The following is a 17,001-nucleotide window of genomic DNA, read 5'->3' as shown; positions in this document are numbered from 1 at the left end:
GAAAACTTGATTCTAGAACTAGAACTTTAAAATTTTTCCTTGAATGTGATCTTAAGAAATCAGAAACTTTCACTGTTCTACATGTCCTTACTCACTGATTAGATTCATTTACAGAAAAAAAAAAAAAAAAAAAGAAAGTGGAATGGAGGGAGGCCCACAGTAGTAGTGACGATTCTGTAAGCAACACAGAGCTGCTTATTTTTACATTAAAATAATCAATGTACACATTTATTTTGCTTTATGACAACTTCAGCATAATGCTGAGATACTTTTGCATCCAGAGTGAGTCTCTCATTTTTGACGCGGGAAGTGATATAAAGCCAGCTAAGTCTGGTGGGAAGAAAGTAAAGGAGTCTTGGAAGTGTCTTCCATTTAACAAATACTCTCAGTATTTTCCCAGAATGTCACTAGCCCTATCATTCAAAAAGCATTGCTTTACCAAGCTTAATGAGGAGGATCCCTAACGAGGTAGTGACGATTGGACAGTGTCACTGATGGCTATCAGCAAAATTAATTTTCAAGCTAAATATACTCATCTCTTTCTGTAGTCTTTGACATAACTGCATTAGAAGAGTTTCTCACAACATGTCATAGTTGAGCTTGCTCTGCTAAATTGATTTAAGGTCTATTTAGTCCAATCTCTCATATTGCCAGTAAGAAAAAATAAAATGTACAATCAAGTTAGGAAACTTATACAAGACTACACTTATAGTACAAGGGGACAAAAGGATACAATCCAGAACAAGACTGAGTTTAGGGTTTAAGAAACTTCTTGCATAGCAACAGGTGGTCTCTGGGGTAAAGGAATTACATCTAACAAAATATATTGTTTTTAACACTAAATAAATTTAAATTTCATTTAATTATATCTAGGTACAAAGCTAAAGTCCCAAAATTTGAAAAACCAAGAGGCATTTGAGACTAAAAGGACTTCTAAGAAAAATAGACAAGAATAGACAATGAAAAAGTATGTTATTGTGGGTTTCTATTTCAGAACTATTATCTAGAAAACTAAGATAAAAACTTTGATTATAAAAGACTATGATAGCCAAATAAAATAAAATGTTTTTCTTATAACAGATGGCTTATGCCCTGATAATGTTTGCATTTAATGCTTTAGGATTACCTATTAATAAGGAAGCAGGGATGCTTTCCATTGATATTTCTAATTCAAAAGAAACAAGTTCTTTGTAACTCACTTTGTAGTGGTATATTACACATAGGTTTGTTTAAAGGGCTGGGCTGTAGTGACTTTTAAACTTTATATCTAAATCCTGTTTGAGACAGATCTTTAGAGCAACTTTCTAGCTGAGTGTTGGAAAAGCTTTTCTTCCTAACTACTGCTATGTAACAATTCTCTCAGAATTGTTTTCTTCCTCCCCCACCCCACCCCCCTCTGAAGACTGATAGGGAACTTGCCAGTGATGTCTACATACACTGATTTTCACACTTTCGTAGTGCAGAACCCTGAAGCTGGGGCAATAATACCCTTAAGCTTCCTAGACTCTCCCAGCCTGTCCTCTGAGGTACCTCTGCCAAGATGTGAAGATCTGGAGAATGGACTAAGTCACGGCTATGATTAGTTAAGTGCCAAGTGGGATACTTGCTGCCTGCTGTCACCACTGCTGCTGCTACTTGGGATGGGCAAGCTGGGGAGCATGCCTTTTTGCAGAAGATCATTTGTGACTACTATGAATAGTGGTCTGATGTGGGTAACTTTCAGCTACATATGGACTGAAGAAACCTAGCATTACAAATTGTCAAAAATTGGGGAATTCTGAGGGGACAATAACTGTTGAAAGTATGCTTTGGTTAAAAATTAAACAAGTTTTATTCTCTCCTTAGAAAATATTTGGATTTCCACATGGTCTGCTGTCTAAGGGTGAAGTTACTTCAAGTAAAATATATTTTTCCTACGTTAATGTCAGCAACAAGTATAGGGGAATTAGGAATAATATAATTATTGTTTTATCATCCCTAAATAGGTAACTACTTTAGAATGCAAAGGTTCTGTGATAGTAAACATCATAGTGAAAATCCAAGATTTATTCAAGCAAAAAAAAAAATTATGGATGCCAAGGAATTCAAAATAAATACCACCAGTTATAGTTCAGACATTTAATATATAGCCTCATATTCAACATTATGATGTTTTAATTGGTAGTGGCATTCATAGATATTCATTGTATATGTGGTATAAATTCCTTGAACATAAGAAATTGATGTTAAAGGCCATGGAGTTCTAGAATCAATTAGAATAAGCATATTTCAATTTTGGAAAAAGTACAATAAAAGCTTCTAAAATTACTACTGTGTGAGAGACAAGAATGATGACCTTTAAGGTTCAAGGATCAATAGATGGCATGCTCATACATTGCCAATGGAAACTTAAAACAGTGCAGCTGTTATGGAAAATGGTCCTAATGTTCCTCAAAAGATTGAATGGTTACCATATGACCAAGTAATTCCACTCCTAGGTATATACATGAGAACTGAAAACATGTTCACACAAAGACTTCTACAGAAATGTTTATAACAGCTCAAAATGAAAACAATGCAAATGTGCATCAAATGATAAATGGGTAAAGATGTGGTATAGCCATACAATGGAATAATTAATTACTCATCCATAAAAAGGAATGAAGTACTGTTACATGCTACAATATGTATTAACCTTGACAACATTAAGTCAAGTCATACAAAAGGCCACATAAATTTCCATTTATATAAAATGTTCATAGAAACAAGTAAATCTGGTTGCCAGAAGATGAGGAAAGAGGAAATTGGGAGTAAGTTTATAGATAAGAGGTTTCTTTTGGAGGTAATGTAAATGTTCTAGAATTAGGGTGACAGTTGCACATATAGTTGAATAAACTAAAAACCAGTGACTTGTACATGTAAAAATAGTGACTTTTACATTGTAAATGATATCCCAATAAAATTTTTAATTAAATATAAAAAATTCACAATTAAAAGGAAATATAAAAACCTATTTCATGATCTTCTGTTATGGTCTCAAATATTCAAAACCAAGTTGTCAATGTTTAGAAAAAAGCTTTGCAATACTTCTGAGAACCAATCAATTTCTAAGTAAACATCTTTTCATCTTTCATGGTTTGCTCACAAATTTCTCTAGAAAATTAGCAATAGGTGGGTTATAAGAAACAACCTGCAGAGGTCTCCCTGGTGGCACAGGGGTTAAAGACAGCGCTATCTAGCCACATGGCACAGGAAACCTCTCCTGTCTCGCCCCCCCTGCAGTGTATTTCAGTAGATCTGCCTGTTCTGCTCCCAACTCTCTAGCGAATCCTCTCATCTCCCACCCCCGCGGCCACCCCCCACTTGTATGCATAAATAAATCTTTAAAAAAAAAAAAAAAAACAATCTGCAGAGGCAAAAGACTTAGTGACATCTTTCCATTTATGCCTGGTGCCCTGGGAAGTGTCTTTCCCCAGATCTATCTGTACGACAGCTACCTAAAGTGGCTGCTCATGTCTGGTGATGGCTTCATTTAGTGATCATGGTCAAGTCCAGATTGTCAAAATAACATTTCCAAGGACTTACATACTACTCCCTAAACAAGAAAACATAAAGCTTTTAGGAGGAATAAACTATTGCATGATCTCTGTCTAGGAAATGGGCCACAGTTCATTGAAAACACAGTTCAGATAAATAAAATGAAAGACATTTTTAGAGATAATCTTGAAAGCTTTCCATCAGAGAACACCAAAGGGATAAAACTAGGAATAGCATTATGTCCATGTTCAACCACTTCATTTTTTACTCTCTATTCTTTCTAAGTAATACACCGTAAGTATTCATCACCTTTATTAGATAACAAAATAATTTCCATGAAACACAAAATCTCTCTCTTCCTGGTTATTCACTAAGAGACATTTGACTCTTTTGTTACAATAAACCATACATCATCATAATATAAAGTAGTGACTTATTTACAAGGGCTCCATGTTAAACTTGGGTGAAAAGTTACGTTTTCAATAAGGGCAACCATTGAGGAAACTTATTTCTTATTTCTGATATGTGGCCTGCACATAATGCAGTCAGTCTGCTTCTCAATATCTTTCTAATATTATTTCTCTTTGGCTGCCAGCCTGGGAATGCACCTTTCCTAAGATTTCTCAGCTTTAGATCAGCATTTGTACAGTCCCCTCTTATGTTATAGGTTCAAGTAGAACAGAGGTCAAAGAATGGGAAACTACAAGAGCAGAGGGAACATAGAAAGGAGAAAAGGGAAAGCTCAGAAGTAGCATATATGGCTACATAATCTCCAAAATACCAGTCAAAACCTTTTCAAATAAACTATTCTGAATACTGTGACCGTGATGAGAAGTGATTCTTTAATTTCTGGTTTTCTATATTAGTGGTAAAATGAGAATTATGAGCAATATAAAAACAAATATATGATATATTGAGGAGGCATTATAAAATGTACCTGAACACAATTATTTCTAATTTGGCATATAAACACATCAAAAGATATAACTACATTAAGCTTTGCACGTTAAAAGTTTATTTAGGTACTAAAATATTTATAGCATACTACATGCACATTTGTATTAAAACTCATGCATCAAGACTATAAATAGCCTAATTATTTTTGGGAGCATAACTTATGTGGAAAATCAGATTCAACTTTGTATTCAACATATGTGAGAATAAAGTCTGATAAAATTCAACTAAGCTATAAAGTAACTATAACCAAGTGTTTAACCAGGTTACTGTATCCCTGATTAGTTATTAAGGCAACAACAACAAAAATCTGGATGAATCAGCACTATTATAGATTTTGTTCTGTGTGTAAGGCATTCTTGAGAGGTTTTGTTCATTATAATATTTATTAAATAAAAATGAAATGATTCAAAGGACCTCAATCCTTCATTGTTAAATAAACTGTCAATGTTAAATATTGCTTTCAGCCATCTTTCTTAAGGCAATGCTCTTGGTAACTATTTAGCACATGAATACATACTGTGTGTGTGTGATTTATTGATATACATCAATAAATATTGCAGTCACACTGGGAGTTCCTATGAGATTGCATATTGAGAAATCTAAACTGGGAATGGGTCATGAATATTTTTATATACCGATGCACTCATGGAGTATACAAAGATCAAGTATACCAACTCTTTCAATAAATGTGCATAAAATTCCCATCAGTATACTACTGATTAATTATGCCCTGTGGCTTTTTAAATGTTAATATATCTGTGAAAGCGTAAGGGAAGTTACTAAGAAAAGATGATTAGCTATAGAAAAACCTTATTTACTTGTAAGAATGCAGATGTGAAAACTCAAGGCTCAGCTTTGTATTTTTTGGACTATTATATACAGAATGTGATTTTTTGCCCTCTAACAAAAGTTGGACTTCAGAGGCCTCCCAGGTAGCACAAGGGGTTAAGATGCAACCTATGAAGTTTACCACAGCCACTGCAGCACCCCCGGCCAGGGAGCAACCCACATGATGCAGCAGACCTCTCATGACTTGCCCGCTGCTCCCCTCAGCAATGTATTTCAGTCAATCTTCCTGTTCTTTTCCCCACTCTGTGGTGAATCCTCTCACCCCTCGCACTTCTGACCTATACCCCCATTCTTATATGCATAAATAAATAAATCTTTAAAAAAAAAGTTGGACTTCAGGTAGTATAGCAAAATTCTAATAAAATTATTTGTGTGCATGTATCCTCTTTTAAGTGGTTCTAATGAATTCTAAAAACAGTTTTTGGCATTAAATGCTAGTAATATAAAACTACAATGTTTATATAAAAGAATAGTACCATTGTTATAGTAATAACTGAACATATTATCTGATAGTCATCTTTAATGACAAAGTCAAAGATTCTGACTTCAGAATCTCTTTTCTAGCTATAAAGTTTGTTTAACATGAATTTAAGGAAAGTGTACAAGTAATGACAAAAAAAACTCATCAGAAATTTGAGATGTGAAAATCTTCCAAATCATGGGATTATTATTTAAAATTTTAAAAATAAGATAATTCCATGTATGTTATGTTCAATCTTAGTGGCAATACATTGAAAGGCTGAATGGGGGGGTTACTGCTTCATAAATATGTGTCTGTTACCTTTCTCTTCACTCATGTATGTCTCTTTAAGTATCTTAAGTCTCCCTAGTTTTCATTGGGCTTAACGCTCTTTACCCATTGCTGGCCCTCATGCCTGCTTTTTCTCTCCCCAATAAATTGTCTTTTCTAAAAAGTAACTGTGAACTTCTAAATAGGAGGAAAGAGGAGTGCAAATATAAACTAAAGTATAATTACATTGTATAGAAGTCAATGGGATTAGCTTTAACCTGATGGGCATGTATTTTAACTTTATTCTTTAAATTTATTCAATATTTACTCTAAAGTGTGATAAAAGGATAAAAATATGAATGAAAAGGGGTATCAGTTGAGCCACAGATTCCTGAGCAGGCAGAAATATTAAAAAGCTAGAGGGGGGCCTCCCCGGTGGCGCAGCGGTTGAGCACTGGGTTGCGAAGCTGCCCGTAGCCTCTGCAGCACCGGTTCGATCCCCACCTGCTCCCCCGGCCACCGGAGGAGGGTCCCACATGGTGCGCAGACCTCTCCTGCCACCCGCTGCGCCCCTCAGCAGTGTACTTTGGTCCTTCTGCCTGCTCTGCTCCCCGCTCTGGTGAATTCTCTCACCCTCCCGCGCAAGATTCTGAGATTACTGCTGTGCTTAGGTCTCGGACTTGTCAACCAAGAAAGTTACTTCCCCTTTAGTATAATGAATTGCGGAAGTACAGTTAAACAGTTATCTGTGAGGGTTCATTAGCAGGCATAGGATATGGTGGGTGAGCAGAGATACTGTTATTTATTTATTTATTTTTGCCAGTGACCAAAATATTTACAAATTTTATAAAATAAAAAGAACTTCCTAAAAAATTAGTAAGATCTATTTCATAAATTACCAGTTCATCTGGAACACTGAATAGTAGAAATGACAAACGATTTGTTCACAAGGCTCATGAAAAATTTATATCAGGGCATTCAAGTAAAGTTATTTTCTGTGTTCTGATTTAATGAATCGTGTGAGTTATATCTGGTTGGGAGACAAAGATGCTGGCTCACTGGAGCCTACTCTAATGTCTCCCAACTCAGCATTCCTTGGGACAATGAGGCCAGAACATGTTAGACTGAAGCAGTATCAAAGAAAAAGCAGGGCAGGAGATGCTATGAGGTTGACTCATAACACTTCTTGACCTGTGAGAGTCCAGTAGGTGTTCAGTGTCCTATGGGCTTTAATGACCTAACAAGCATCAAGTAGCAACGGTAATACAGTAATGAATGGTTCTCAAAAGAAGACTTTTTTGCAATTCAAGCTGAAAACTACTACACTTACTGGATGGTATTAATCCCATAGAAAGACAACGCTTAGAAACCACTTGTGATTTCTTCAAAGGTGAAAGAATATTAAATGTTTTGTAAGTGCTTGTATAGCAAACAGTTACTTTAGTTCCTTTAAATCTGACTGATTTTAAGGATGTACACTAATTTGAAAATGAAACTTTTCTGATATTAATGATAAAAGTGCTGAAGGAAAATGAAATTAAATATGTTGGCAAAAAATGCAACTATAAAATACTGAGGTCCATTCAATGTTAAAAATGAAATTAAAGGACTAGTCTGTATATATCCCACATGGGGATTTTCTTCTCTATCAAAGGTAACAAATGTAGGAGTCCAGCAAGATGGCAGTAAAGTACAAACACTGAGATTGGCTTCTTCATAAAGTCACAACTAAACTGCAGCAGAACAAAGTTAATAATCCCTAAGAGACAAACAGCATACAACATGAGCAATGGTCTAGCAGAAAGGGGTAGGATAAACTTTGTTGAACTATGTTTGCAGCTATACTGTGGCAGTAGAACTCATGAGAGGTATGGGTGGCTGCATACAGAGCCCCTCTACACCCATTTAACTCAGGGACATACACTCATTTGGGGGACTTTGAGTCACTTTGGGTGACCTCGCACTGTGTGGGATAAAGGGTATGAAGAGCTGGTATCCAGGACAGAGGGTCCACTATTGGAGAACCATAAGAGCAGGGGTGCAGAACAACAACTGGCTTGAGCCTAAAGCCTCTGATTGAGACTAGCTGGAACCTGAACAGGTGGGAAGATCCACATTGGATCACCTGTGTCTCCTCATAGCAGAGAATATTATTTGCAGCAGTAGGCTGTGCTGCTTTCAACAGATGCTACCTCCCACCCAGGGCCCAAAACCATGACATCAACTGAATGCTTTCATTAACCAGAGCTTAAGCACAGGAATCCCAAGAATAGGGACTAACCCCCCAGGCACAGACTCTGCACTGAAAAAGAGAACAATGCTAAGCTTGTGCCACTGTCTCAATAACAATCCATGCTCATGCTCAGCGTTTCATCTAGTGCTCAAATATAGCCTAGAGATTGAGATTATACAAGATATTCAGGCTGAGGAGTTGGCCTAAAGGGGATCACTGCGGCTCCCCATTACATTACAGTGGTACCTACAGCACATCCTTTCTACTTAATATCCCTTGTTGATAGTTCTCTGGCCACCTGAACAAGTAAAAGACAGCAGTTTGAAGGTTTGTCCCTACTACAGCCTATAAAAACTAAAAATGGAAAGACAAGGAAACATATCAAAGGATCACAGGAGATTACTATAAACAGTTATACACCAATAAATTCAATAACTTTGTAAAATGGAAAATAAGTCTAGATAATATAGTTTACCAAGTCTATACCAGGCAGAAACAGAAAAGCTGAATAAACTGATCATAAACATGGAAATTGAAACAGCAATAAAAATCTCCTCCAAAACAAAGACTCTGAACCAGACAGCTTTACAAATTCTACCAACCTTTAAAGAAGAACTTATGCACATCCTGGCCCAATTATTTCTAAAAATACATAAGGGAATGCTTCTTATTTATTTTATAATGCCAACATCACTTTAATATGAAAACCAGATAAACACAGCACAAGAAAATTACAGGTCAGTATCTCTGATGAACATCGACATAAAAATCTTAAAGAAAATACTACCAAATTGAGTTTGATAATATATGTAAGGATTGTACATCATGATCAAGTAGAATTTATCCCAGGGATACAAGGATGTTTTACCATGTGTAAAATAATCAAATAATATGTTTTATCAACAAAAGTACAAATAAAATACATAACATCAACAGACACAGAGAAAGCATTTGTTGCCCATTTATAAGAAAGACTCAAGAAGATGGGAAAAGAAGTAACCTATCTCAATATTAAATGAGCCATATATACAACATAACACTACATATATACTAGATAACACTTACTGATGTAAACTAAAAACTTTTCCTTGAAGATCAGAAACAATATATGGATTCCCACTGTTATCACATTTAGGGTTTGGTTAGAGCAATCAGACAGCAACAGGAAATAAAGGTGATCCAAATTGGAAAACATGAAGTGAAACTATCACTATACAAAGATATCACACACACAACTCTGCTGAAAAACTACTAAAAACAATAAATATGGTAAAGTGGCAGGTTACAAAAACAACACATAAAAATCCATGGCATTTTTATATACAATCAATGACTGAGAAAAAAAAGAAATTAAGAAAATAATTCCATTTACAATTGCTTCAGAAAGAATCAAATACTTTGGAAGTAACCTAACAAAGGACCTAGATAATGAGAACTACAAGATGTTACAATTCAGACAGGACATAAGGAGATGAAAAGACATTTCATGTTCATAATAGGGAGAATAAACATGATTAAAGTCATCATTCTATAATAAAGCTGTATCTAATTTTAATGTAATCCCTATCAAAACATGAATATTCTTCAAAGGAAATGAACAAAAAACATTAACCTTTTTTTCAAATTATTAAAGGGGTAGAATAGCCAAATAGTCCTAATTAAAAAAAAGGCATCACTTTACGTGATTTTTAAAGTACATTAGAAAGCAACAATACTAAAAACAATATGGTACCTGTATAAAAATAGACACATGGATTGATGGAACAGAATCAACTGCTCGGGAATAAATCCACATACATATCAATACTTAGTTTACAATAAAGCAGCTATGATCATATAATGGGGAAAGAAGAGCCTCTTTAATAAAATGTGATAGGAAAGCTGGAAGACTACATGAAAAAGAATGAAGCTGTATTATTTTAACTCCATCTACAAAAATACCAAATGGATTAAAGATATAGATGTAAGATTTGAAACAATAAACATATAAAAGAAAATACTGGCAACACATTTCATGACATCAGTGGTAACAATGTCTTTGAAGACAATACCTATGGCAAGGGAAACCAAAGGAAAAACAATTAGGGTTACCTCAAAAAGTTTTTATAAAGCAAAAGAAAAAAGTAAGTAGATTAAAAAAACATCTGACTGAATGGGAGAATATTAATACCTAACATTAACTCACAAGGGATTAGTATCCAAGATATATGAAAAATGTATAGCATTCAACAACAAAAAAAACAAACAACCCAATCAATTAATGGGCAGCAGATCTGAAGAGACAATTCAATTAAAAGGGTATCTAGAAGGATGATACATGCAAAAATGTTCATCATCACTCTCTATACAAAGTGATGCAGGTTAAACCAGAATGAAATATCTCTGACATGTAAGAATGGCACACATTGTAAAGACCCCCAACAACAAATGTTGGAGAGATGTGGAGAAAGAGGAGCCCTGTTACACTGTTGATGGGGATATAAACTGGTGTAAACATTCTGGAAAACAATCAAGATTTACCTTAAAAAACATAGAATGGAAATACTATACAACCTAGCAATCCCACCCTTGGGCATCTAACCAAAGAACGATCAATCCAAAAACCTGTATGCTTTACAAGGTTTACTGCTGCACTATTTACAATAACTAGGACAAAGAACCAATATGCCCACCTATATGCCCATGTGTGAAAGAGAACTGGATCAAGAATGTGGTAAAACCACACGATGGGCCATTAGAAAAAATGAAATCTTGCCATTTAGAGCAAAATGTAAGGAGTTCAATGGAATTATATGTAGTAAAGCAAGTCAGAATGACAAAGACAAATACACATTTACATAGTGGATGATATGACAGAAATAACTTAAAAAAATAGTGACATTAATAAATTAAGTGAGGTTTCTGAGACAGGGAGACAGAGGGAGAAAGGGTCAAGGGGATATAAAGGATGGTAGTTGGGGAAAAAATAAAAGATGCTATAATACAAAATGATTACAACTTATCAAAATATTACATATCACTGGGGTCAAAATAAGGGGGTTGCAATTGTATGGGGAATATAAAAATAAAAAAATACAATAGAAATAAATATTACGTATCACTTTACATGAAAATTATTTTATCATATGGGAAAGATAAATAAGCCATAGAACATAGGTACAAAAAAGTTTACAAAATCGTGCTCACTTCAGCAGCACATATACTAAAAATTGGAAAGAAAGTTCACAAAATCAACAAATATTTTGTTCTTCCCTAATCAAAATTCTTCATATTTAGCATTTAGAGTTAAAATCTGAAAGTGTACTTACAGTGACAGCAACACCATCGCAATTAAGGTCCACTCTGCTGGTTTGTGTATGATATTTCTATTTGTTAATCTGAAAGATAGTTAAAATTTATAAAAGTATTGGTATAAATACATAAATCTAGTTTTAGATAAAATCAGATTTATAACACGTGTCAAAGAGCATCATTTTTAAATTGTTAAATTTGGTAAGAAAGAGTTAATAGTATAAAAATGTGGCTCAATATTCAGTATCTGATAATAACCATCTATCCATCTGAAAAGGAAGTGCTCCAGTACTAACATTTATAACAATATTACTATTAGACAAGATGGGAAGACATGTGGCAAACTAAATTGCATGGTCTACTAACATACATACACCTTTCCTGTAACCATTCCTCTACGCTTTCCACCAATGAAATACTTTATTAAATCTTGTATGATAAGAAATTTTGTGTTTTATACCTTTCCATCTTTTTTTTTTTTAAAAGATTTATTTATTTATGCATACAAGAGCTGGGGCACAGGCCAGAGATGCGGGGCGGGGGCGGGGTGTGTGAGAGGATTCACCAGAGACAGAGTGGGAAACAGAACAGACAGACTGACTGAAATAAACTGCTGAGGGGAGCAGCAGGCGAAACAGAGAGGTCTGCTGTGCCATGTGGGTTGCTCCCTGGTTGGCCAGGAATCGAACTCGTGCTGCAGAGGCTGCAGATTGCTTCATAAAGTGGTGCTTAACCTCTTGTGTCACCAGGGAGGCCCACCTTTCTATCTTTTTAAAGTTTTTTTTTTTTAAATTTACCTTTGCGCAGAAAAACTGGGGTGGGGCCTCCCCGGTGGCTCAGCAGGTTGAGAGCAGCGCTGTGTGGCTGTCCAAAGCCTCTGCAGCACAGGTTCGATTCCCGGCTGGCCAGAGAGATGCCCACATGGCGCAGCAGACCTCTCCTGTCTTGCCTACTGCTCCCAGTAGCAGTGCTTTTGGTCCGCCTGCCTTTTCTGCTCCCCACTCTGTCTCTGGTGAATCCTCTTACCCTCCTGCGCCCCTGGCCTGTACCCCAGCTCTGGTATAAATAAATAAATCTTAAAAAAAAGTCTCAAACTTATAAATCATTAAAAAAAAAAAAACGTGGGGTGTGGGCCAGAGATGTATGTGTGCGGTTTGGGGTAGGGTGAATGGATTCACCAGAGACAGAGTGGGGAGCAGAACAGGTAGAAATACTTAAATACACTGCTAAGGGAAACAGTGTGCGAAAAAGGAGAGGTCTGCTGCACCATATGGGTTGCTCCCTGGTCAGCCAGGGATCAGGATCTGTATTAGCTTGATAGGGCTATGTCTTTAACCCCTGCAGCACAGGGAGGCCCTATACCTTTCTTTCTTGTGCAATGTTGACATCAGGCAATGGTTACCCAATCCTTCCAGAATCTAGTTGCTCAGGTCAAAAATCTTGTGATTAATCTTGAGTCTCTTCATGTCCCATATCCAACCAGTTATCAAATCCAGTTGGTTCTAACTTTGAAATAGAATCTGACCACTTATTACCGCCACCTCCTTCACCTTGCTCCACATCACTTGTTGCTTAGATCACTATCACAGTCCTAAATGGTCTTCTTTTCTTTGCCAATCTATTGTAATTCTCAAATCAGCAGGCTGAGCTGTTAAAAATCTATGTCAGATCACTTCTTTGTCCAGAACCCACTAACTGTTCTCCGTCCTGGAGTAAGTGAAAGAATGACTATGGCAACAAAGCCAATGTAATACATGCCATACCTGCGCCTTGCCCTAAACTCCTCTAACCATTTATCTTTGTATCTTTGCCTGGCACATTTATCTAGCCTCTCCACATTCTTAGTATACTGTAAATACACCAGCTCTGTTTCTGCTTCAGAGTCTCTACACCTGCTATTCCCCTATCTGATATATTTTCACAGAACGCAACATGGCCTGCTCCCTTACCAACTTTTACTGCTATATAAGTAGCATCTTCTCGAAACACAAATGGCCAACAGGCATATGAAAAAATGTTCAACATCACTGATTATCAGGGAAATGCACATCAAAACCATAATGAGATACCACCTCACTCCAGTGAGAATGACCACTAAAAGAACTGGAAACAATAAGTGCTGGAGAGGGTGTGGAGATAAAGAAACACTCTTACACTGCTGGTAGGAATGCAAACGGGTCTAGCCACTACGGAAAGCTAAGTGAAGGGTCCTCAAAACACTGAAAATGGATCTACCACATGATCCAGTGATCCTACTTGTAGGAATCTACCAAAGGACACAAGAACATTAATGTGAAAGGAAATCTGCATTCCTATGATATTGCAGCACTATTTATTAATACAATAGCCAAGATATGGAAATAACCCAAATGTCCCAAATTAGACAAATGGATCAAAAAGTGTGGTATATTTATACAATGGGATATTACTCAACAATCAAAAAAGACAATTTGCAGCAACATGGATGGAGCTTGAAAGTATAATGCTAAGTGCTGCAGAGGCTGCGAATTGCTTCATAGTGTGGTGTTTAATCCCTTCTGCCACCAGGGAGATCCTGAATATATTACTTTCTTAATATTGTATCTTTGAAAAATGTTTAATGTGAAAATAAGAGATTACGTGGTCTCCCTGGTGGTGCAAGGAGTTAAGATGCAATCTATGGAACTGTACGCAGCCACTACAACACGAGTTCAATCCCCGGCCAGGGAGCTACCCACATGGCGCAGCAGACCTCTCCTGTCTCACCCGTTGCTCCCCTCAGCAGTGTATTTCAGTACATCCACCTGTTCTGTTCCCTACTCTGTCTTTGGTGAATACTCTCACCCTTCACACCTCTGGCCTGTACCCCAGTTCCTGTAAGCATAAATAAATCAATCTTTAAAAAAAATAAGAGATTAGGGCCTCCCCGGTGGCGCAGCGGTTGAGCGCTGGGTTGCGAGGCTGCCCGCAGCCTCTGCAGCGCCGGTTCGGTCCCCGGCTGCTCCCCGGCCACAGGAGGAGGGTCCTGCATGGCGCGCAGACCTCTCCTGCCACCCGCTGCTCCCCTCAGCAGTGTACTTCGGTCTTTCTGCCTGCTCTGCTCCCCGCTCTGGCTCTGGTGAGTTCTCTCACCCTCCCGCACTTCTGACTGTACCCAATGCTTGTGTAAATAAATAAATAAGTAAATAAATAAATAAATATTTAAAAAAAAAATAAGAGATTACATTTTATCGTAATTTCATCTTTTCAGAATGGATTACATACCAGCATTCAAAAAATTAAATAACCTTTAAAACTTGCATTTAAATTTCAGTTATTTACTTCCTTTTAATTCATAAATCTCTCAAGAAAAAAGTTCTTTTGGGGAATTCTTCACATCTTATGATGAATTAAAAACATTGTCACCTCAAAATACCATGAGTTGGAAAAAATCTTAATTATGGAAACAGATATACAAAAGTCAAAATATGATGTCAAAATTCAGAGATTGAAATAAAAATTGTTGAGAGAAACTTGTACTCCAACCACATTTTGTTTAATTAAACAACAAAAAACTGGGCCTCCCCTGGTTGTGCAGGCGGTTGAGCACAGCGCTGTGAAGCTGTCCACAGCCTCTGTAGCGCCAGTTTGATCCACATGGCGCGTCAGACCTCTCCTGTCTCGCCCGCTGCTCCCCTCAGCAATGTATTTCGTCAGTCTGCCTGTTTTGTTCCCCGCTCTGTCTCTGGTGAACCCTCTCGCCCTCCAGCAAATCTGGCCTGCACCCCGGTTCTTGTATAAACAAACAAATCTTTAAAAAAAAAAATGTAAACAAACCTAAATTAAAAAAAAAAAAACAAAAAAAAACTACAAGATTGTCTTAAGACAACTCAACTAGCTTGAGTCTATGTAGGCTACATATATAAAGTGTCAAAAATGATCTTTTTATCATTGTGGATTTGTCTCCAATGGCAAGAAAAACAAAAGAGAATATAATAATTGGGACTACTCAAACTAAAAAGCTTCTGCACAGCAAAAGAAACTATCACTAAAACAAAAAGACACCCTACCAAGTGGGAGGAAATATTTGCATACCATATATCCAACAAAGGGCTGCTAGCCAAGATTTACAATGAACTCTTACAACTCAACAAAAAAGAAAATTAATGACCCAATTAAAAAATGGGCAGAACAACTATACAGGCACTTCTCCAAAGAAGACATTCAGATAGCCAAGAGGCAAATGATTGTTATCAGTTATCATTAGGGAAATGTAAATCAAAGCCATGAGATAACACATGTGAAAAAGGCCCATATCCAAAAGACCACAAGTGATGGTAAGGATGTGGAGGAAAAGAACTCTTTTATACTGTTGGTGGGAATGTAGACTGGTCTGGCCCCTTTGGAAAACAGTATGGAGATTTCTCAAAATATTAAAAGTGGATCTACTGTGTGACCCAGAAATTCTACTCCCAGGTTATCTACCCAGAGAATACAGAAGCACTACTCTGAAGGTTACACGCACTCCTATAGTCACTGCAGCACTATTTACAATAGCTAAGCTATAGAAACAACTGAAATGCCAAAATACAGATGAGTGGATCAAAAAGACGTGTTATAGGGCCTCCCTGGTGGCGCAAGGGGTTAAGATGCAACCTATGAAGCTATCTGCAGCCACTGCTGCACAAGTTCAATCCCCAGCCAGGGAGCTACCCACATGGTACAGTAGACCTCTCCTGACTTGCCCGCTACTCCCCTCAGCAGTGTATTTCAGTCAATCTGCCTGTTTTGTTCTTTGCTCTGTCTCTGGTGAACCCTCTCACCACCCCCACCCATACCTCTGGCCTGTACTCCAGTTCTTGTATGCATAAATAAATCAATCTTTAAAAAAAAAAAAGTATTAAAAAAATCTATCTAAAAAAATGTGTTATATATGAACTACTACTCAGCTATTAAAAAAGATAAACTCTGGCCATTTGCAGCAACATAGATAGAACTGGAGATTATGCTCAGCAAAATAAAGTTAGGAGAAAGACAGATACCAGGTGGTGTCACCTACATGGATGCCATTTACATAGACCAACAAAAACAAAGTGTCAAATGAAGTAAAACCAGTACAAATCCTAGAACTCTGACTGTAGAACTGAGGCTATCAGAAGGGGAGGAGAGAACAAAATGAGGAGGGTGAACAGTGTACTATGACGGACTACGGGTGTTTTGTTGGTGGGTATGGTGTGTAACAGCACCTAAAGGAGAAGATCCTATACCTCTAAATCACAAACAAACCTCGAGAAAATTAAATACAATATGAGTCATGAAAAAAATTATCTTTTTCTGTTGCCAAAGATGAAGTAATTTTAAGATTTGTGTCAACTATAAATCCCACCTCATTCCATCTACAAATATCTTATTGAAAAATATTTTCCTGAATGACTCTGTGGCACAGAAAAAGATTAGTGATTTTTTA

General features: G+C 36.8%; 1 protein-coding gene across 1 annotated transcript in view; it reads right to left on the bottom strand.

Annotated features, from left to right (window-relative positions):
* Positions 1-17,001, bottom strand: part of RPAP2 (RNA polymerase II associated protein 2) — a gene marked incomplete at both ends in the record, with an annotated part of 74,734 nt that overhangs the window by 19,680 nt on the left and 38,053 nt on the right. Inside the window, one exon of the mRNA XM_084242430.1 lies at positions 11,594-11,662. Coding sequence (XP_084098556.1) covers positions 11,594-11,662 — 69 coding nt within the window. The remainder of the gene's footprint in view (positions 1-11,593; positions 11,663-17,001) is intronic.

The sequence above is a fragment of the Talpa europaea genome (genome assembly GCF_964194135.1).
Source record: "Talpa europaea genome assembly, chromosome: 9".
NCBI classification, from domain to species: domain Eukaryota; kingdom Metazoa; phylum Chordata; class Mammalia; order Eulipotyphla; family Talpidae; genus Talpa; species Talpa europaea.
The sequence above is the reverse complement of the archived record's forward strand: the minus strand, read 5'-3'. Positions and strand labels throughout refer to the sequence as shown.